General features: G+C 31.3%; 1 protein-coding gene across 12 annotated transcripts in view; it reads left to right on the forward strand.

The window, feature by feature from the left end:
• Positions 1 to 24,192, forward strand: part of LOC141450538 (protein phosphatase 1 regulatory subunit 12B-like) — a 67,805-nt gene that overhangs the window by 24,892 nt on the left and 18,721 nt on the right. For 2 of the 12 annotated variants that reach the window (XM_074121126.1, XM_074121127.1), the window contains exons 4-19: positions 348 to 507; positions 1,401 to 1,545; positions 1,819 to 1,940; positions 2,018 to 2,169; positions 3,723 to 3,824; positions 4,381 to 4,463; positions 4,545 to 4,668; positions 5,999 to 6,122; positions 6,602 to 6,715; positions 7,881 to 8,012; positions 8,789 to 8,872; positions 14,122 to 14,314; positions 16,893 to 17,129; positions 20,056 to 20,194; positions 21,542 to 21,651; positions 21,819 to 21,917. In XM_074121126.1, the coding sequence (XP_073977227.1) occupies positions 348 to 507; positions 1,401 to 1,545; positions 1,819 to 1,940; positions 2,018 to 2,169; positions 3,723 to 3,824; positions 4,381 to 4,463; positions 4,545 to 4,668; positions 5,999 to 6,122; positions 6,602 to 6,715; positions 7,881 to 8,012; positions 8,789 to 8,872; positions 14,122 to 14,314; positions 16,893 to 17,129; positions 20,056 to 20,194; positions 21,542 to 21,651; positions 21,819 to 21,917 (2,120 nt within the window). The remainder of the gene's footprint in view (positions 1 to 347; positions 508 to 1,400; positions 1,546 to 1,818; positions 1,941 to 2,017; positions 2,170 to 3,722; positions 3,825 to 4,380; positions 4,464 to 4,544; positions 4,669 to 5,998; positions 6,123 to 6,601; positions 6,716 to 7,880; positions 8,013 to 8,788; positions 8,873 to 14,121; positions 14,315 to 16,892; positions 17,130 to 20,055; positions 20,195 to 21,541; positions 21,652 to 21,818; positions 21,918 to 24,192) is intronic. The other 10 variants (XM_074121133.1, XM_074121134.1, XM_074121135.1 and 7 more) reach the window with 8 other exon arrangements.

A 24,192-nucleotide genomic window follows, 5' to 3' on the forward strand; every position in this document is an offset into this window, starting at 1 on the left:
TCGGATTTTTTATATTTGATTTAGATACCATATTAGGCAATAATTTTTGACCATCATCTATGAGTAATGAGTTTAAAATATCTAACCACTATTCCCTGTTATAAGTCCATCGGATATCGACTGTTGAAGGTTTTTCGATTTTGCTGGTAGTCTTATTTAAACTTGAACATTACATTTGTAAGGCCTACGATGGAAATTTTGTCTTAGGCACAATACAGTATTTACGTTTTATTTTAATGAGCGTTTACAGTATTGAAGGCTATCTTTTTTGCAAAAACTAAATTTCTAAAAAAAAATCGTTTGATTTTTCCATTAAATATTTTTATTATCATTATTTTGTATTGAAGGTATTGATGCGGAAAATGCCAGAACTGAAGAAGAGAGAATGATGTTGTCGGATGCGAAAAATTGGTTAAGTAATGGTTATATTCAGGATAAGACACATCCAAAAACTGGAGCAACATCCTTACACGTTGCTGCAGCTAAAGGATATCTTAAAGTTATGGAGTAAGTTAGAATTTCAAAAACTTAAGTAGAATTATAAAGTTAGTTGCTTTTAGAAGAACGAGTTATTTGTAAATAGTTGAAAAAATAATAATAATAACGAGGGAAGGGATTAGCTATGAGGTTAGCATACTGGACTCCCACGCGGAGGTCCCGGGTTCGAATCCAGCTGCTGACCCTTAGATTTTCTCTTCCTAGGAGCTTCTTACAGCTCACTGTCCGGTGATGGACAGTGTTGTCTGTAACTAGAGAACACTGTCCGGAGGCCGGCAGTGCACTGGAAAAAGCTCCGGGCGCTAATAACCTCAGCTGTTGATGCGCCAAAAAATAAAATAAAATAAAAAAAAAAAAAAATAATAACGATCACAGGGAAGGGATTAGCTGTGAGGTTAGCATATTGGACTCCCACGCGGAGGTCCCGGTTCGAATTATATTTTAGATTTTCTCTTCCTAGGAGCTTCTTACAGCTCACTGTCCGGTGATGGACAGTGATGTCTGTAACGAGAGAACACTGTCCGGAGGCCGGCTGCACTGAAAAAAGCTCCGGGCGCCAATAACCTTAGATGTTGACGCGCCTTAATCATAAAAAAATAAATAAATAACGATCACTCTACTATTGCTGAACCCCTAAACTAGGAAGGTTATAGATACAAAATGGGGTTGCTTTATAACCAGCCACATAAAAAAATCAAAATCAAAATGTTGACCACATTGTTCTTAAAACAAGGCTAATTTTTCATTTCCATCTCCAACTTTATTTTAAATACCAACATTTTTAAAAAATTACTGAGCTTGAGAATTATCTCGCGTTATTCGTACTTCCCTCACCATTTGGCGTGGGTTTCATATTATTTTTGCTATTTCATTTTACATTAATAAGTGAATTTCATTTATAGCATGCTGCTGAAAGCTGGAGCAGATATAGATGCTCAAGATTTCGATGGTTGGACACCACTTCATGCGGCTGCGCATTGGGGTCAAAAGGAAGCATGCGAAGTGTTGGTTGAAAATTTCTGTGATATGAACATTAAAAATTGCGTAGTAAGTTGTTTTATATTTATTAAAAATCTTTTTTTTTATATATAAAAATTTACCGCCCACATATTTTCATCTGATGCATTCCGTCATCTGAGGTTGAAGTCAAATTCTCTACAACGAACTGATTAATCAACCTCTGAATGACCTCTGATACTGGTCAGGGATACAAAAAACATATGTGACATAACAGATAAAAGTGACGGTATTATCTCTCACTTCGGGACCTTTCTAACCAACAACATTTTCAACAATTAATTTTTATTTTTATTCTTTTAGGGGCAAACAGCGTTCGATGTGGCTGAAAATGAAATCGTAAGAGTGCTTGAAGATCTTCGAAAGAAGCAGGCTACTATTCCTAGAGATAACTTTATTAATAAGAAGAAAAGTGTGAAAAAACCGTAAGTTTTCTTTTTTTTAAATGAATGTCAGTATTTTGTATATTTAGGATGAAATTAATTATGAATATCATGAATAGGTTCCCTGTACAAGATGATATTATTTCTGAAAAATCAGAAAAAAATTTGAAAGTAGAAGAAAATGTTGAAAATACTCCAAAAGTTCCTGAAGTACAACAGGTGGAGCTACAAATCCAGCCTGAAATTCCCGCCCAAAACCAAAGTAATATCGGTAAGCATTAATTGCACCAGAATAGTTTTATGTAACTAATCATTCTTAAAATATTTTCATTAATTTCTTATTTCATAAGTAAATAAATCAAGCTGCATAACTAGATATATGCAATTCTGTCGCTTGTAATTTGAATTGTACGTTATTAATATCTAACATAAATAAATGTTTAATCACTCTCTCGGATTTATATAATAGAATATTTTAATATTTCTACGTTAATTTTTGTTTATTTTCAAAGAGAGTTTTTATTAGACAAAGGTGACCTTGAAATTAGGTTTATTGCCTTACCGATCTTGTAGCCTCATATGTTTAACGAATCTCAAGATATAATTTTGAATAGCATATATTTCACTCTAGTCAAGAGATTTATTCTTTAAGTGTAAATGAGTTCATCATCTCTCCTTGGTTTAATTCCACAATTCCATATAGAAATTGTAGAAGTATTTAAAAAAAATCCCAAAACTTCTTTTTTTAAATATATTTTCCAAAATTTAGGGAAGGTTGCAATAACATGACTTATAAGTGTTTATACGAAAACTCACTAAGCTGTTCTTCTCTTGCTGTTCACTTTCTTTGTGTTATTGAAGGGATTCTTGATCTACACGTTCTGTGTTTTTTTGAAAAGTATTCATAGAAGATATGAAGCAGATTATATTTCAACTTTTTAATATTCAATTTTATTTTAAACATTGAAAAGAATGGTAGGCAAATGTCTTAGAAATGTTAGAAGCCTACATACTGTTCACTGTGCCATGAAATGTAAAACATAATGCGATTGAAGAGAATACTTTTAACCTTCACTCTCCACTTGCTGTGTGTCTTACATTGCGATTATTTTGATCTATTGTATAAATATCATTAATTCCTATTTAAGGAACTCAATTGATTCAATATTTTATTTTTGCAGAAATATTATTCAATTTTTAGGAAGCTCTTGCACTTTCTTTGCTACAGTTACTCTACAGAGTCATTTTTCTCTTTAAAAGTGATTTCTGATTTAGTTCTATTATGTGTTCAGTTCTCTATTTCATACTTGGAACTGAAAATAATATGTTTTGAACCTACGTCAATTCTGCTGTTTATGCGAATTTATTTTCTGAACTTATTGTGTTGTTTTAGTTCAGTTTTTGCCCATCAACCCTTATAAAAACTGTTTAACCTTACACGTTTTAATTTCTCTGTACTAATAACCTAAGCTGAGGACCCTCCTCAGTTTACTAAGACAATGCTTTAAGAACTTTGTACATTTTATTATCTTCACTAGTTTTTCAAACTTCAGATTCTTTCCTCTCTAGTATCACCATCTGTTATGATCACTAGTTTGATTATGATTAATATTTTCTTGAAGGAATTACTAGTACATAAATGGCTGAAGTAGTTTGATATATGGTCCACCTTTTTTTTTTAAGAATTTTTAATGTGGATTTATTTTAGATAAAGAAAAAAATATTGAAAGATTTCCTTTTCTCATTTATGTACAAAAGTTTTTTTAATTTATTTCATTATAATTATTTAGAGAGTAACTCTAAATTGTGACTGTTTTCATGCAGACACGGATGATGATATTGACTCACTCAGCCCTGAAACATCGGACACTGAAAGTTCCGATGTTTCAGATGAAAGTGGAGTGAGTGATGAGGAAAGAGATATAGGTGAGGCATTCAAACAGTAAGCAGTTTTCAGTGTAGATTGTTTCTTTGCATTGTTTGCAGAAATACGAAATCTTTTTTTACTATTTACCTTATCATTCCTATCTAATGGTATGGCAGCCCTGTTTATATATTTTTTAAACAAAAAGATGATTTGTTGGTTGTTTAAGCTTGATTTTAAAGTCAAAACTTCTTTTTTCATATTTGAGTGTGATATTTATTTGGTGTTGAATATTCTTTTAATTTATTTATTTTTATTTTCAAATATATGACTTACTTTAGACATAACTTGATCCTATTCTGATTTTTGCGGAAGTAATCCTAAACGAAATTAGAATTTTCACTACAAATTATAATGCATTTAATTATAAACTAGCCAAACGGTTCGGCACGTTTGATGCAATAGTTAATGTATGAATGTAAAAGTGTGATGCTATGGAGGTTGTGCTCTGTTCAGTTTCCGATTGTATTCGTCCCGAAGCGTTTGACAAATACTAACATGATAATGTTTATTTACAAGTTCTGTATAATACTATAGATTTCTTTAAATGCTTTGCAGAAAAGAAAAACAGAGTAAATAAAGAAGATACTACTCGGTTACCAAGTTTGGGTGAAGTTAACAAACCAGTTCCTAATCCTCCAGTAAGTGTACAAGTACAATTTCCTTTTTTCATCCTACAAAACTCTATTTAATTTATTTGTATTTTCATTTATGAACTTTAGGTTCCATCAGTACCGCCTAAACAACAAACCCAGCCTGAAGCAGAAGGAGGGGTGCCATCTTGGAGACGACCAGGTTCTTTTAGGAGTAGAACGGCAGATGTTTCCAAACCCAACCTAACTTTAAGTAAGTACATTGATTTTCTTTATACCTCGTTACCACCAAATGATTAGCAAAAATGTTCTTTACAGTAAGTTGTGTTTCTAAAATTGACTTAAACCTTTTGGTAACAGAACTAAGGCCGTTTCGATCGGTGGCTTATATTTTACCCCTCCATAAACATAACACTTCTTTAACCAAGTATACGTTTCCTCATATTCTTCATACTTACAAAAAAAAAAAAAATGCTTTCAAATATCAAGATATCCACAAATGGTCATTTGTGTTCCATCATTCTTGCTTCTGTGATCTCTCCCATTATTGATGTTCCTTAACATCAATGTACTAAACTAAACAGTTTCCTTTAATTCCCATGTAAATTTTTACCTAAGTATTCCAATTTCCTTTGGAGTTTATATTCAGTTTATGTGCAATCTCGTAGCTTTAGTAAAGTCTGTACACATTCATTAAAACAAAAACTTCTCTAACGAGTAAGTATACGTGCCCTTCCAACCGCTGTCGCCCCAAAGTTGTGCTACAAAGTGGCCTACAATTCTTTAAATATACACTAAATTCTTTCACTTAGCAGTTACATATGTTAAGTCAGAATTGAATAATAAGTAAGATAAAAAAGATGTGTTTTTTTAGAACATTTATCTTCCAGTGTCGTTACATTAAACAGTGTAATGTATCGACTGTAAGAATAAAAAATGGCTTGGAACGTTAAATGAAATTCATCATTTTAAAGAATGCCGCGTAATCTCCCAAATAAAACCTATGTAACCTATGAATTCACACATTCATAAAGACTATGTACTCTTGGTTTTTGTTACATTAGTAATTATTATCTCCTTTATAACTTTTAAGAAGGTTGGACCTAAATTGAAATCTCCACGTCGAAGTAACTTTTGCCTCGCTAATAAATTTATTTATGAAGGTTATTTTGTTTTATTCTTTGTAATCATCAACAAGCACCTAATTGTCTCAGAATATTTTGTTTTCAAAAAAATTATGAATTTTTATAGAAATGTGCCAAAAATTGCCACTAGCGCAACAAATTCTATCGTTAATCTTCACGTGTCCTTATGATTTTCTTTTAATTTTTGCTAACTGCTTCATCCATCTTTATCGGTAGAAATTACTACTCATTAGATAAGGCTCTAATGTATCATATTTAAAATATTTGACATTGGATATATTTATGAGACCATCTTGTAAGTTAATCTTCATGGACCTGCTATACTAGTAAATACATAATTTATTAATTGCACCAATAGAAATTCATAAAGTGGTTGATATTAAACAAATTAAGTAAATTAAATCATCAGATTTTAATGAAATATTTATTTAATTTTAGAAATTGCCGATAAAGACACTGAAAGTCCAACTAAATCGCCTCCACAACCAACTATCCCTTCAAGAACAGAAACGCTGCAAGAAGTTGTTTTAAGGAGAACTCAGAGTTTTGAAGCTGATGAAAAGTATGATCTTTTTATATTTGTATTTTACTAATAGCAACGTAATTGTTTACCAGTCGGCATCAAAAGAGCTTAATTTGCTTTAAAAACATAAAACAACTGTTTAGATTCTAGTTATTTTAAAATGAGATTGCTTTTTCTTTTCTTTGAATCTCTACAGAAAATTAATGTAGACTAGTTACACTAATTATTTTTAATTGATTTGTACATATATTTTCTTATGTTTGCTTCGGCCTATTGATTTTATTTCAGTACAGGAAGGTTCTCAATTCTGAGCATATTTTTATCTAGATGGGAGCTTTTTGTAGAAAATTGGGAGAATTTTATTTGATAATTAAAAGTTAATTGCTTATTATATGTCCAAGTTATCACTGTGCGAGCCTTCCTTAATCTAATAAATAGCTTTTTATTTCTTTTTGTTTATTTCATGCTTTTTTTTATTTTGTTTTGCAAATGTGTGGCTTGTGTATTTGCATGAAAAGGTTCTACAGTCGGTACCTGGCGCTGAGGGCCAAAATCAATGCCGGAAATTCTTGTCCGGCACTGCACTCTACTCCTACTAGGTCAGCGTCACTCAAAGAGAAACATTTCGCAAGGTGAGATTTTTTCGTTTTTCTTGTTTTTATTTTGAGACTTGTACTGGTATCAAATTAAGCCTGTCTCGTTCTCCTTTTACCTCATCTGTAAAAAAATTCAAATAAAATTATAAAGATCAATTATATCGATAGTATTCTTATATTAAGTCATTATCGGGTTTATTAATAATCCCCCAAGTTCATTACTCTAAATAAATCGCTTAGGAAAAAAACTTTCGTATTTTTTTATTTTTCACATTAAATTTTATTACAATATTCGGAATTTTAAAAATTTCATCAGTTTCAGTTTGAAATCATTTAAATTCTTGTATTTTATCATGTTCTTATAACATAGGTGTACAAAATATATTTAGCTTATCTCATTTCGTTTACTTCTCTTCCGTAAAAAAAAAGAAAAAAAAAAGTAAAATAACCGTTGATGTGTATAGTATGTACGGTAATTATAAAAATGTTAACAGTCTCAATTTTAGATTATAAGTAAATATTTTATCCATCTCTTATAATGAAGAAAATACATGCAGAAAACATTTGTAGGTGTAAACTAAATTTTTAAAAACAGAAATTCCTTAACAAAACATTTGAAATTTGTTTGATTGCTTGAAATTTACTTTTATTGCGCTTTATGCTGAAATTCCATCTTGCACGTGGGTTATATTTATTGGCAAACTATAAGGATTATTTATCTCTTTTCATAATCAAATGTATGTTTGTGTGTTATAGTATTTGAAGGTAAAGTGCTTGGTAATAGCTTGATTAATAAGTGATTAATTTCACAATTTATTGCAGAAATTAAATATAATACTCTTTTGCGAAGATTTTTACATATTTATTTTTCTTAAGTTTTATTGACCTAATTACCTAAATATTCTAGTATGACCACTCGAAAATAGTATTTTTTTGTCCCTAAGAAATGAGGCTTGTTTAGCATAACATATCTCTGAAGGGCAGGTGTATGGTGTAATGGTTGCGAGGGGAAGACTCCCAGTTCTAATCTCGCATATAACTACTTTTTATTTGTTAGATATAATGCAAAAGGTTGCTTTTATCTCAGTCCACGGCTCTTAATTTTGTGGTCAAACGAAGCTTCATTTGAAAATGTAGGCGATTCTTTTACTTATATCCCAGATAAATAACCCAATGATTTTTTTTTTGTTCTGCCCAACAGGCGAATTCAAGGAAAGGAAGACCCAAGAGTTTTGGTGGTTGCTTCAAGTTCTCCAAATGTCACTGCCACTACTACAGTTACCACTTCCAGTCCTACTTCAACGAGCCCTCAAGGCGTCGCCCAAGTCAGAAGGTATAGCGTCATTCAATTATATTTGAAATTAATAAGAACCAATTTATTGCTCGAATATAAAATTTAAAAGGTAATATTTTTTGTTTTTAATTGATATTGCTGATTTAATCAGATATTCTTCCCAAAAACAATCATAGGTATCTTAATTGATTTGTTGGGCGGTAAATTCAGTAGTTTAATGAAGAGGCTATTGTTAAGCACTTGGCTTCCTTCTGTTTGGCCATTTTCCTTCTCTACTTGGATTGTTCCACCGTTTAATGGTCATATTACCCACAATTGAATAGAAAACTGTTAAACAGTTCGAAAATGTGAATAATTTACCCTATAAATCATAGTAAATATTTTAAAAATTTGTGAACTGAGACAATGGCCTCTGTTAAATGTACAGATTTCTTCGAGAGTTTTACTCAAAGAGAGGTGAAGTGGCGGTGCTTTTATAGTTTCCTATCTGTTCCCTGTAGAATTACGTGAGGGAAGATGTAAGAGTAAAAGCGAATGTAAAATAAAATTATACCTTATGCAAACATTTCATCTTTTAGTAGTCATATCCGGTAACTCACCAACTAATGATAAACTCTTTTGACAAAAAACTGCCATCTCCGGAGTCTACAGAAGGTTGTTGGAACATTAATTCTTAGTGGAACATTAATTTTTGTTAATTATTTTAATTTTAATTAATTAATTTCCAAACATCATTACAAAAGAAACAACATTGTGATCTAACTAAGCAAAACTGAAATCTGGAACGTCATTTTTAAAAATGGGATGGATTTCAGCTCGGCTCCTGCAACTCCTTCTACTCCTACTACTCCAGGCGGAAGTAAATTATCTCCAGCGAATATCTTCAAGAACTTTTTCAAGTGCGTAATCTCACAAAGTTTGGAAGTTGAAGTTTGAAGTTTTCCGCATGTTCCTCCCCTTTTGTATTAATGCTTTTTGATCGTAAACACTTTTTTGCTGCCAGATTTTTTTTTGCTGTTTTTGTGTGAATTATCTAATTACCTTTGTTTACGTTTTGATGGTAAATAATGGAATCAGATGACATTTAATGCAACCAGAAATTTTGCAGTCATGTAAAACAATATTACAGAATAGCTGCTTGTAGCAAAATATATCTTTTTAAAATCTAGTTTACTTACTACAATAATTTTTCTCATAAAATGTTTGTGAATATATTAGCCTTCCGTAAAAATAATATTCATTTTTTTATTTACACAAAAACATTGTGTCCTCATCTACAGGGTGACCAAAGTTATATGCTCCACCCACTTTTTTTTTTAACGGCGGCAAATTTCGAAAAAATAAAAAACACGTATTTAACCATTTTTAGTCTAGTTTATTTTTTGTGATTGACCCATTTTTTAAACCCCTGTATCTCGAGATACAGCATCCCAACTTTTGTTTTTCAAATGGAACGTTATATTTTTTGTTGCATATTTTTATAGTATTTGAGCTCCTAAAAAAAACAAAAAAAAATTTTTTGCCATCGGTTAGGTTTTTCAAAAGTTATGGTAATTTAAAATATGAAAAACAAATTTCAGTTTACTGTCAAAATTACGTTATTTTTCTTAAAGAATCTGTTCAAACTGGGCACAATCAACGGATATGCAAGCCTAAACTCTGGACTCCCACGCTTTGTTTTTAGCAGTACTTATGGTGGCGAAGTCAAGATCTAGAAGGATAGAGTTATTCGACGTTTCAGATCATCGACTGAAGCCACGGGATTAAGGATACTTTACACTTTATTTTTTAGGTATCCCCACAAAAAATAGTCCATTTGGGTTAAGTCTGGAGATCAAGGTGGCCATTGGATGGGGCAATGAGTCCCTAAGCACTTCTCATGGAAATTTCTGTCCAGGTAACCTCGAACCACTCTCGCATTATGTGCCGGGCAACCATCTTGTTGAAAATACATATCTAGCCGACGTTGTAGAGGAACATCTTCAAACAGAACTGGCAAAATGTCTCTTAAAAAAAAAGTTGGATACCTTTCACCAGTTAAGTTCTCTCTGTAGAAGTATGGGCCGATTAGTTGATTTCCTATAACTCCACACCAAACGTTTGTTGAATAAACAACGTGAACGTCGAATAACTCTAACCTGCCTAGATCTTGACTTCGCCACCATAACTGCTGCTACAAGCAAAGCGTGGGAGTCCAGAGTTTGGGCTTGCCTATCCGTTGATTGTGCCCAGTTTGAACAGATTCTTTAAGAAAAATTACGAGATTTTGTCAATAAACTGAATTTTTTTTTTCATATTTTAAATTACCATAACTTTTGAAAAACCTAACCGATTTCAAAAAAAAATTTTTTTGTTTTTTTTAGGAGCTCAAATACTATAAAAATATGCAACAAAAAATATAACGTTCCATTTTAAAAAATGGGCCAATCACTGAAAACAAACTAGACTAAAAATGATTAAATAGGTGTTTTTTATTTTTTCGAAATTTCCCGCAGTTTAAAAGAAAAGTGGGTGAAGCATATAACTCTGGTCACCCTGTATATACTTAGGCCGGCTAGCACAAAACAAAACAAAAATTTAAAAACCTGAATAAAAGCGTTTAGAAACGGGTTACATTAATAGCAGAGCACATATAATTTCTTCTACATATTTTGTAGAAACAGATTGCAATATGCATTGATTTGATGATACAAAAGATAATTTACAAAAATGTTTAACCTATTAAAAATAATAATTTGTTTAAAAAAGAAGTGTGTTAACATTTAAGGTGTAGTTATATGTGGTATGTTCTTTTTGGCTGTTGAGGTATACTGTGTGGTCGAAAATGTTCTTATTTGGGACATCAGTGTTGCCTGTTGTAAAAAAAAAGATGTTTTTACGTGTTTCGTTGTATACGTTTAGATTGTTCATATCTTGTTTGAAATTTAAACTATTTTCTGCCTTTCTTATGTAATTCATTTATCCTTAGGATAAGAAAGGGTGATGATTTTCTATACTTAAGTGAAATTTAGTTTCTATGAAAGTGTTGCGGTGTTCTTTTTTACTTTTGACATTAAAAATTAGGAGTGTGAAATACCGAAATTTTTTTCTTTATATCTTTTTATTGTTTCTATTTCGAAAATTAGATTTGATTGTCTTATTCAGTCCGATCCTTCAGATTCGAGGAAAATTGCCTTATTGTGTTAATGTCTTTTGTTGCGATTATTGCATCGAGTTAAATAGTAATGTTTTTAATTTGTTTGTGACTGGTTGTACATATGGTTAAGAGGCGTACTTTTTTTATTGCACAGGTATGTTGGTGTCGTTGGGCGTTTGATTGCGTTGGTTTGTAGTTCTTCAAAAGTTGATTTGAATTGCTTTTTTATAGTGAGAATTTGGTAGTCCACTGTCTGTTCTTGTGAGGAGAAGGTCTAGAAAGAGAATTTGCTTGTTTGTTTCTACTACTATTGTTAATTATATTGAAAAGAGACTTTAGTGTTATTTGCCATTGATGAAGAACACTGTACCGTCTAGGTATTTGTTTGGTATTTATTTGAAAAAAATGTGTGAATTTTTGGTTGTGATTTTGTCAAATAACTTGTCTAAAACAATTTTCTAAAAGGACACTAGTCCTTTTCTCTTTTTTTTTACCCATAAAATTGGTTTTGGTTAAGAATACTTTTATGATGTGTGAATTTGCCGTAAAAGTTGTATTTGTTCATTTTTGTGGTTTGTTTGAGTGAGTCTTTTTTCCCCCCCACAATACAAGTCAATGTACATTGTGATATGTTTCAGTGAAAATATTTTCCTTAGATAACTAGTCCGAAGGTAAAAAAAAAATTTTTTTGTCTGAAATTGGAAATAATATTTCTTCCCTTTAAGTTTTAATATGTTTCAATGTTTTATAAGACAGTATTCACACCACGTTTAAATATAGATAAAGCATCTTAACTGTGTGAGTACCAAAGATGAGTGCTTGCGCGTGGTTCCCAGTTAAAAATTTTAATGCTAAAGCATGACGTATTATTTACCGAATAAAATTTATTGATTGACAAATATTAAGATTTCCTGTAAACATCTAATTACCAGTGTGCTTTCAGACGAGTTATAATTATTTGCGGAGAATTGTTTTATGCTTTACTTGATCATTGTTTTGGCATTTTATTGTACTTGATCATATTTTAGAAGTTTTTGGGTTTTGTACAAGAATAGTTCATGTACTTCAATATTTTCTACTTTTAAACCCAAAAACAACAACCGCTTCTATTAAAGTCCAAAACGAGTATCCGATCAACCGTTTATAATAAATTATTTCAAAGAAGTGAACTCCCCACTTCCATATAGTTCATTGCAATAACTCACTGAAAGATGCTGTGTACTGTACTCCGAAGTACCTAAGTTAATCACTACATCCAAACTTCTGCGTTAAAGACTTTTTTTCATCGGATCCACCAATGTGACAAAATTTACCTTAAAATTTCATCGTACAAGCTTAATGACAATGACTTTTAGAACATCCCTTACTTTAGAATTTCTTTTGCTTGACATATACTGCTCATATTAAATCTTAATTGATAGTTCGCTTACTCGTCAGGTGAGGCAAGTTAAAATATTTTTTTGTGAAATGAAAGTAGACAGAAGTTTGAAAATAACATTGGATAGCTTGTTTTATTTGCTTTTTGATTTAGTTCTATTGGTTGTCAAGTTTTTACATTGTAGGAAATGTTAGCTTACAAAAACATATTTTAGAATGAGTTTGATTTTTTATTAATCAATTTTATTGTATTATTTTATAAAGTAGCTTTCATAAAATATATATTGCACTATCTGCATTAACTCTGACAGAAATTTGATCTGTTTCGCTTTATTCTACTTTTTGTTCACTCATAAGACAAATCAGGATTTTTTGCTGTGTTTTGCCTTAAGCTTATCTAGTTGAATATTAAGTTCAGGTTATATGAAGTATTTTTTTATAATCCTTCACAATTAAACAGTTCATAGAACATATATCTTTCTTAAGAAATGAAGAGTTGCAATATTCGTCTGTTAAAGGGCGAGGGTTGGCAAAATTATATTTTTACAATGAAGGGGCTATAATGCGGCGGTTCCCTCTGCTGTTAGTTCTTACTACCTACCACTGCAGTAGTTCTCATTTTCTTAATGAACACCGTTAGGTTGTTCTCGGGAATCAAATCCTGAATGTTTCCACCAAGACACAAGCCTAGCCAGTGCACCATGCATGAATTCACTTTGCATTTTGTTTGTTACTCTATTATAAAATAGTTACAGTTCAAAACAATGAGTTCAGTATTTGTTTATATTTCATAACATGGAAAACAAAGCATGATATTCGTTTGTTAAACAAGGGATCCACCAAGCCTGGCGTATTCTGCAAGATTGGTTCGGTTCCTTATCAATAAATCCAGAATATGATTGTTTTGTTACAGTTGATAAAATATTAATACAGAAAAGTATATTGCTATCCGCAATGTGTGTCTGTAACAATAATTTGGTTTTACGAATAATTATTTGCAGCTGTTGCGGACAAAATATAATATAAAATTTTTAATTAAAAATTAATCTTAAATCAATAATTAATTAAAAAAAAAAGCTTTATCAAGTCACAAAGCTGATGAACTAACTGGATGGATTAAAATACAAACAGAAAAAACTTAAGACGGTTGAAATCAACGTAAACTTCTAATTTCTTCATTGAGGGAAATTAAGTTTATTTTTTCGATTTATTACTCATTTTCTGTTTTGATCTGATTTTATAATAATTTGTACTAACTTAATACTAATTATTTGTTTTGTTTCGTTGAATATTTCGGTCTAAAAATAAGAGAGTTGCTGCAACATTATTTTCATTAATTTTAAATTAAGGATGTCTGTAATCAGTAAAAAATATTGTAATACTTTAGGTTTTCATTAGTTATTGAAGGGGTAAAGTTATTCTGCAGAAATGCTATTTTAAGTTAGATTTTGAGGAGTTTCTTTTAAATCTTATTACATATTGTTACTGTTATTTTACAAACTGGTTTTGAGGTTATTTTAAGTGTGGCGATTCTCAAGAATCAGAGAAATCAATAATTTTTTTTTAATTAATTTTGAAAGCAAAGGGTATTTTTTGTCTGCTCTCTCATTCAAATATATCATTTTGTGTGAATAGGTCGTTTGTACCTCCGGTACGAGATGAAGAATCTGAGACACAGAGGAAGGCACATGCGAAGAGAGTTAGGGAAACAAGGAGGTCTACGCAAGGTGTGACATTGGAAGAGATAAAATCTGCCGAACAATTAGTTAAGAAAAAGCAACAACAACAACAGTTGCAACATGTTTCTCAACAATTAAATAACTCGGAGGTATGTTCGGTCGTAAAATTATTTTAAGAATAATTGCTTAAAATGAAGGAAATGAGTGAGACAATTTGTTGACGTTTCAGCATTATTATTTCTCTTATTGCTGTAGAGAGAAACTCTTGCGATTTGTGTCAAATTTTTGAAATTGCTTTTCCATACGAACTGAGTTTTGAATCATAGAATATGTATTTTGAGGCACATAGTTGATTTGGTTTCCATTGTTAGTTATATGTATATTTGAAATTTGCTACATTTACTTGAAATTGTATTTAAAAGAAGTTTGGCACAAAGAATTCTATTCAGAGAGCCAAATAACATATAAATTTTTATTTTTTGTCACAAATGTTCTGTTTTGTTTTTTATATTTTCTTACAAATAATCTTTGACCGCTAAGCTTTAAACAATGGTTTCCTATATGGGTAATGAAATTAGCCAATTAATGAACCATTTAAAACTCTTTCGGGATGGTGAATTACAAAAGTTTTGAGGGGCTATTTATTGCAGGTGAAACTGGGCTAAAAGAATAGTTGTACAAAAGAACCGTATTGCTTTCTTAGAAGTACGAGAATCCTCAAAGAAATCGAATAAAAATTAAGCAACACGCTATGCATTTCTCCATTCACTATGTGCAAGTCATTGGATGTGCTAATTTATGTTCCATCATCTTTTGACGAGTGCACTAGAGTTGTAGTTTTACATTTTGTGTTTATTTCGAAGTATTGGAAAGTTTTGTTGAATTTTAAATCATTTGTTTAAAAAAAGAGTTATTCAATTAAAAATTTATATGAACCTCTTCTTGCGAAACTTTCTGGGTTTTTGCTTCCAAAATTAGTTGAAGAATCTTTCATTTGAAATGTACGTGAATTAAATATCATAAAACCTAACTTTAAAAAATAATTCAAAACTCGATCTCTTTACAGTAAACCCTTATTACTCCTAAAAAAAATTAGTTTAAATTTTAATTATAATAATGTGCCAATAGCCCAAGTTTTCGATAGCCCCCCCAAAAAAACATAATAATAACACCTAGCTTTTACAGCATTTTTAGTTCGTCATTTAAAGTGCATTATTAAAATAGAAAACCTGTCTAAAACCAACTTGTGTTTTTTTTTTTACAATAATTACTCATGACTATTTATTTATTTTATTATTCTTAGTTAATAATTCCTCTCTTCAGTTAACCTCACTGGACAGTTACAGATGACGTCATTATTTAAATAAATAAATAAAAATAGTCAAGGTGGGCAGTAAATTTAAAAGATTGGGAACCTCTGCTCTGAGATAATAGAGGATATGAGTAAGGAAAAAAGAATTATACTAAATGATTTTTATAAATCTATGCTGCTGTTTTCTAAGATAAACATCTCATCCTTCAATGAAGATTTGTGTTACGTATTTTATCGTTCATTTGAAAACCAAGCGTGAGTAGATGAAAGTAAAAAACATCAAAAATTGAGCGCGTTAATGCCTTAAAATGTAGGTTTAATATACGTGTTAATAATGTATAGTGACCAGTGTATAGTGATATACAATATACATATGTACGAGGATGGTTTGAAAAGTTCTCGGAATGTACTAGAAAGAAGTGTCTTACCTCGGTGGAACGAACTGCTTTTATTTTTCTTAAATTTCTTATTAACATTTTTGAGGCAACTGTATAACTGTCCAATGAGGTCAGTTGCTAGGATGAGTGGGCTTATTTGACAGAAAATGAAATAAAGGTATTATATTTGTCAAACTGTGTAAGGATCATAAGGAAAAATAATGTTGGAAAAGTACTATGCCCAGTAATCCAACTTTTGAAAACAATAATGATTTCCATTTGGAGGCTCATGAATTTTTGTTTTCACATCTCTTAAATTGCAATAAAAATTAAATTTAGTTATTATAATTGGACAGGTTTTTATTTTTCATGTATTATACTTTTTTTTGTAAATGTCGCAGTTTAAATTGCAGCTTGTTAATGCACCTGAATTAAACTTCATTCAAATTTTAACGTAAACATCAATTACTGTTTTAATTAAAATCATCATCCTCGCATTAATTTATTAGGAATTAGGTTAATTAGGAATTTATTGTCTTGTCTCTTTAAAACCAGATGCATTTTTTTTTTCAATTATTTCTGATGTAAGAATATGTACAGAATCATCAGGTATGTTTGGTTAAGTTTGTTTGAGGAAAAACATATTAAGGTTGATCTGCTGCCAGAGATTAGTACCGAAGTATTGAACTCAGTTAAAAATCATCCAGTTCATTGAAACTTATTTTCACCTTGCCAATTGAGCCATATATATACCAAGATGGCTTGCTTATCTCTAGCAAACATGAATATTCAAGTGGTGTTATCATTTTATTATCGTTGCTCTTATTTATATTTCCTTTATTGCAGTTTTATCTTAGTATTCATCATTACTTAACATTTGTCAGCTATGATTCTTTCATCAACTTGGATATATATTAGGTAAATCTAGCGTTGTTAATGTACTTCATTTGGTATATTTTTTATATTTTTTTTGGGCGGGTTTTATAAAAGTTAATGCAATATTGTCGCTCGAAAAGAAATGTCATCTGCTGTGCGCAGCCTAGTAACGAGGTTGTGGTCAATGTTGCTGTTCCTGCCCCAATGACTGTTTCTTCGGCGCCTATTGATACTACGGCCAACACTGCCATTACTACAAAGACGACTTCAGCTGTAGTAGAAGAAGAAGGCGCAGCACCTACTATCTCTGCAACGCTTACACCTAAAGAAGGGGAGAAGGGAAATACGCTTAATGAGAGAAGACCTTCTTGGAGACTGAAAGTCGACAATGGGAGCAAGGTGATCTCCCGTTTAAGAAATGACGTTTGACTTGAAAATCTCTTACAAAAGCTCTCCTTTTTATTTTTAATTTTTGAATCTACCTTTAAAAATATTAGTTATAGGCTTTAAAGCCACAGATAGTCATATTCTTTTATTTATTTTATTCATTTTTGTTGTAATTAATTTTAAAGGTTTCTGTATTTTGTCAATTTGGAATCTTTAGAAGCAAATTAGAGAATTTCGGTCTTGCTCCTTATTGAAATAGTAAAAACTATTAATTTTGAAGGATCTCAGCATTTTTTATTTACAAAACTACGTCTGAAGGATGATTCCTAAAATTTATTCCTCTCAGCTAATGCCCAAAATATTACCTTTTAAAAATGTAGGTAAGATCCTTTAAGACGGATATTGGTTTCCAAAATAAAGTCTTTCGTGTTGGGTACCCGCGCATTCGGGTTTCTTGGCAATGAGGCGGCGGCTCGCTAGGCCCGAGAAGTATCCTGAGCATCTTTTACAGTGCTCGAACCCTTTTGCAGCGTTGGGAAATGCCTTGTTAGTGCAGCCATCAAAGAATGAGTGCATAATAACTCGCAGGACTTGTAGATTAAAATCTCTGGCCAGAGATAGGCGTCAAAGTTTCCAAGCAGCTACTTGCAAAAAAACATTTCGGCACTACTTCTTGAGGATCGATCGACCATCAGCATGATCGTAGTTCCTTCTTTTCACTGGTCATTGTAAACTGAATAGATACATGCATCGCACGAGCCTGCCAGAAGATAGGCTGTAAAGGATCTATCAGGAAGATCTCACGGCCTTGTATGTGTCATTGTGAAGGGCTACTTTGGCTGTATAATGTTTTCCCAAAGACTGTTCGGCCTCCGAAGAGTAACCATGCTGCATACTTGCCCAAGAGCTCCTCATCAGATTCGCAGATATGCCTGGAGGGTTAGCTCTAAACTAGAGGGTGCTACAATGGATAGAAGTAGAAGACGGTGGCAAATGGCACCATTGCAATTTACTGCTCTCTATCGTTTCGTCTATTACACGAACTGTTAATGTCTTTAGTGAATTTGTTTTATATTGTTTTTAGAAATTAAAAAAAAAATGCTTTGAGAATATGACTTAAATGTTAATTTTTGACTCAGAAGCCGAAAATGTAAAATCCTTCTTTCTCTTAAAGCGGAGAGTAGAGATCTAGCTTTCAACGCCTTATGAAGATTGGTCACTCTACTATCTTAGGAACCTTCTATAGAAGCACTTAGCCATAGCCATCTTGACCCCTTCGAGTTATACATAGCAATAATGTGTTGCTGTGACATGAAGCTTCAGAAACTGAAACCCCTAAGATGTCGACATCTGTGGCAAGTCAAAAAGATTCATTTTCTAAAATCTAGAATTCTTCCCTAGAGCACGCTTGTTCAGTAAATACTGGTTGACTGCATCCAATGAAATATGAATTGGGGATCCCGGGTTCGATTCCCACTTATCCTAAGACTTTTTCTTTCTTTTTAGGAGCCTCTTACAGCTCACTGCCTAGTATTTTTGTCTTTAACGAAAGAGCAATGTCAGTTTATATTTATATTTTTTGTTCTTAGCTGCTAAACAAAAGTGCTTTGAATAAAACGTATAGAAAAAAAAAGGTTTATTTGATGTATTTTTAAGATTTTGTATGACTTCCTTCAAAAAGAAATCATGTTTATCGAAACCCTTTGGTATTTATAATTAATTTATTTATTTATAGCTAAGCTTTTTTTTTAATTAAGCGAATCACAATATGTTAAACAGAATCATTAAGCTCGCTCTTTCAGTATCTATATTTTTTTAGGCCTTAAAAAATTTATCCTAGACCTGCTGCTTAAGCATTATATTATTATGAATTTTTTAAAAGAGTAATTGTAAATAATTCGAATATTTTAAAGTGTCTCTAATTTAATTTTTTTCATTGTGTTCTAACGTATTTTTTTTCTTATTATTTTACTTTCATAAGAAAAGTTCTTTTCCAATTTCGTATTTTGCCAAGTAAAAATGTTAAGCATTTTAAACTTATGTATGTTCTTAATTTTTGAGTGTTAAAGGTAACAGAGAAAGGATTTTTTTTTTTTTTTTTTTAGAACTACATAGTCCCTACAGCATGAACATATAAAAGAAAGGAATTTTGAGTTTAGTGATCGAGATAAAACTTAATTATTTAATATTCATGAAATTTATTTATATTTTTTAAAAAAGGAGAGTTTTGAATCGATTTGCAACGAGGTTTTTCTGCTTCTATTGCACATCTATGTTGTTCAGATTGTAGTAGTATATTGTTTACTCAGCATATTTCAATATGCTGTTAGGACTGTTTGCTTTTAGTTGTATTCACTTTATATTATTGTTTCAATTTTATATTTATTTTAATTATTCTAGGTGCACCGCATGATTTTTTTTTTAAATTTAATTAATTATATCAGCTTAGTTTTATTTTTTGCACGTTATTAAATTGTATTCTTCAAGCAAGGCCAATTTTGTTTATTCTTTTTGCAATTAATTTTTTTTTTACATGTATACCATTATTTATTTTGAATTTTAGTATTGGCTGCGTGTGGTGATTGATGATTCATAGTTCTACAGTCAATTCCATTCTTTCTTAGTCATAATGTGACAAGTTTCTGACCTACATCATGCATATATTGTTTTTGTTTTATTTTTCTTCTAATTGTATTGCATGTGTCAATTTTCTATCGAACAGCACAACTTTATTTCTATCTTCTGTTCTGTTTTGTTGTTTTACTATTATTCTAATTTAGATCCTGTTGAAGAGTATTACTTCAAAAACTGCAAAAAAAAAAAATGGTGCATGATATTTATTTTTTTTATTATTTTGTCAATATAGTCCGATATATTTAAATTTTTGTTGAATTAAAATTTTGTAATAAATTATTATATAATGTAAAACTATTTGCAGTTTATGTTGGAAGATGCTCGGAAAACAAATGAAGGTACAGGTGAAGTGATAGTAAAAAGGACGGCTGTGGTAACACCTGTTACCGAAACGGGTGACACTACGATTACCTTACCTCTGAGGAAAAAAACAGATGATAAAGGTAAGATATTACTTAAAATTTAATTTAATTTAATGAATGAATTATTAAAAAATTAGAGTACGAAATTTTTCTCAAATCTTATATTTGTTCCGATCCTACTTTAAAAAGTTCAGTATCGTTAGCTGGAATATAAAATTAAGTTAGTTTAAATGATTTTCAGCAGACAATAAATTGAATATAAAACATATATTTGAATGTCTAGTACACGGCTAAAATTAGTTCCTGTTAAACCCGCGATTTGAGAATAATGGAGACCATGAAATGTTAATGGCACTCAAATGATGAACTGACAGATTATTAATATCCTTCACTTATCTGTTATAGAGAATTAAAGTAACTAAAAATCATTTTATTAATATTAATCGCTATTTATAGTTGGTTACTATAAGTAAGAGACGTATTGTAATTGTGAAAATTTTAGATTTTGATTTTTTTACCAGAAATTTTCATTTTGAGAGGCCAAAGTGATCTATGTAAATGCGTGTCTATATCCATCGTAACTAAGAAATAAGATATCTCAGGGAATTCAAATTTACTAAAAGTAAAGTAATCGCCTATTTTTTTCTGAACGTCCAGCTACGAATTAGGAGTCGTGAACGGGGACGTAAGCACATATATTACTATAAACAATTTTTTCTGACAATTAAAAAGTAGCCATAAGCGTGATTCGAACTGGGGATCTCCCACTTACAAAGCCACGCCCTTGATTTACCACGAGACCAAAATCCGTCCTTAAAATTTAATATTTCTCTTAATTGCCAATAAAAGGCACAAGCATAGGGTTTTTATTGTTGACTCAGGGAGATTCCAATAGAAAGTGAATACCTAAATTTCAATAAGTAAGCGTAATAGGTGAATAAAAAATTAATTTTTGGAACTGTTAAGTGAAAAAAGCACCACAGACTTTTAATAATATATATTCTTCACAATTAGATCATTTTTGTAAGTAAATAGTTTAATGTTTAATGCATAACCATCGAAGGTGTCTAGAGTATATGTGGTTAAAAATAATTGTTTTAGTAAACATTAGAAACTCATTTTATTATAATTGTTTTATAAAATTATTAATTATATGTTATTACGAGTTGCAGATAAAAAAAATGTAAACAGCTTCGGTTTTAAAATTGTATTCTTTATTGAATAATGCTTGAAAAACACTTATCTATAGTGTAAAAAATGTACTTGTCATACTTAAATTCGTCTCTATCAGAAAGTTATCTTTGCCCAAATCAAACATTTTTTTAAAAAATTATTATTTTTTAGTACATAAACAGGCTCATTTGAGTGATTTCAATAACACGGGCCCAAGTGTTTTTGACTATTGATTTTTTTTTCTACGTTTTGTAGAACAAGACAAGGAAAATGATGTCCGAACAGCTCAAGCGACACAAGCAGCCATCCAGAGGCGACGCAGGCCGAAGAGAAGATCGACGGGCGTTGTTACAGTGGATATGGATGTAAGTCTAGTTTTAGCAGATCACTACCAGATACGATACATCGTTAATTTAGCAATATTAACCCAGTAAAATTTAATAATTCAGGTTTCGCATTAAAAAAAAAAAAAAGTAAATAAATAAAATGTTACTTATTTAGGATAACTTTTCTTCTCTGTTTTGATTTGCAGGAAATAGATCCCGATCGGCAAAGCGAGCTAGGAACTACTGGTGGAAGTGGAGTTTCCGCCGCTGATACTGATGACAGCGTCAGTCTGAATAATTCAGAGGTATTAAAATAAATAAATATTTTATTGATTTTTTTGTTTTTGTTTACTTTGTGGAGATCTCTTCCTGCCAGAGCGTAAAAGTAAGAAGCAAGATAATGTCTCTTTTCTTTATTTAATGCGAAATTTTAGTGAACAATTTTATTCGTCGTAACACGAATGTGTCCCTACTTCTGATCGATTATATTTATGTATAACACAACGAAGCCTGTATGTTTTAAGTCTGTGTTAGTTTCGTGAAAATAAAAAACTTCATAAGCAGAAGTCAAAAAAGAAAAAAAAAAATTATATGCACCGCATCTGTCAGTAGTTAACATTCTATGTCCTGAAATAAGGCAAACAAGTTATGGAGCGAAAGATCGACCCAACAATATCAATTTTTTTTTTCTTTTGTAACTTTAGATTAGACCTAATCAGGGATCCTGATAAAATTCCTCAACCTAAGTACCTGTTTAATATCTTTAGATTATTTTTCAAAAATTTTCTTTTTTCTTTTTTTCGTCATACCTAACAGAATTTTAGAGTTTTTATCGCTGTTAGTTCTGGATGTTTTCTTTAAATACCATAAGTTGATAACTATGACTCGTCGACATTGTAAATGGAATAAGGATTTATTCTTTGTCATGGTAGCTGTACATTTATCACTTCATCCATTGATTATCCAGTACCATTGCTTACTAAGAATCCCAATTCTACATTGGCCAGTGTCATGCCATCCATTAAGCCAGAGCCACCCATACTTTTATGATATTCTACAATTAAATGCGGGCGAGGAACCACCGAATTTTTGCTTTTTCTCACTGGACTATGTTTTCGCGTGATCTATAAGATTTGCCCTAAAAGTTGTGGAAGTAACAATTACTTCCGCATTATCCAGGCATCTTACATAATTTATGCCATTAGATAATGATCTAAAAAGTTATTTAAACAAATTCCAAAATTGAGTTTTCTCGGTAGTGCAAACAAGTTAACGAGAAAAAAAATTAGTTTAGACTTTTGCACAGAACCACAGTTGTTGTATTCATGAAAAAATTATAATTCCGGATTTAATCGCTGATAGTATAAGGGTACGTTTACAACGGAGCTGTGAGTATAGATGATAGCAGAGATGATAACTGATAGAGTAAAATATAATCGCTGATTAGTGTGCACAACAGAGCTGTGATACATGCAACATGTCCGAGAAGTGGAGAAGAGTTTTTATGTTCAGCAGCAACAAAAAGGTATATTTTAAAGAAAAAACGCTTTAGAAAATATCATGTACATCCCATAAATAAAAAACGAAGTACTTTGGGTGAATTTCACCATTTATATAAGGAACTTAGAAATTATCCGGATCGTTTATACCTAAGGGTACATTCACAACGGAGCTGTGAGCATAGATGATAGCGGAGATGATAGCAGTGATGCATCAGCGCTTATAGAATAACCTAGTACATTCTTCATAGATGATAGAATTGAATTTTTCATTTTTCTGCTAGCTGAACTCCAGTATCGAAGCTTCAAAATGGACGTCGAAAAATTATTTAGTGCTCTTTTTACTCATTATTTTTGGTTATTATTTTATTATTTACTTTTAAACAATATTTTGTTTTTTAAATCGTGCTTACATTTATTTTCATGTGTATTTATTTGTTTTTTTTTTTCAATAAAATCATTACTAACCTAAGAGTAATCACTAGTTTTTCTTCTATGGTTATAGGATTTCCATGACAATTTTTCCAAAGTTTTCTTAATTTTGACCTTATTTTTTCTTAAATATAGTCGAATGTGGGTGGACCCATCCTCACATATTTGATCCTCATGATATTTTCTAAAGCGTTTTTTCTTTAAAATATACCTTTTTGTTGCTGCTGAACATAAAAACTCTTCTTCACTTCTCGGACATGTTGCATGTATCACAGCTCCGTTGTGCACACTAATCAGCGATTATATTTTACTCTATCAGTTATCTTCTCTGCTATCATCTATACTCACAGCTCCGTTGTAAACGTACCCTTAGACTATACCATAACGACGCTGGTTATAATTACTTGAGAACATCACGACGGTCCTAGGAAGCATTTTCCTGTAAAAATGAAAGTTATAGACATGTGGAACTGTGAGCGCGGAGCATGGTTTGAAGAATGACGTGGACGTTTTCGAGAAAAACCCCTGCCCTCACGCAAGAAACAACTGAAAAAAAAAATAAATAGATTTAGTAAAGGAGCATATATTCTCCAAAAGCATAGTGTTGGCTCCCATGATAGCACCGAGTGGGAGTATTTAATTTGGCGCA

The sequence above is a fragment of the Rhodnius prolixus genome, unplaced genomic scaffold (assembly GCF_049639745.1).
Source record: "Rhodnius prolixus isolate KJV_2025 unplaced genomic scaffold, Rpr scaffold_2, whole genome shotgun sequence".
NCBI lineage: Eukaryota > Metazoa > Arthropoda > Insecta > Hemiptera > Reduviidae > Rhodnius > Rhodnius prolixus.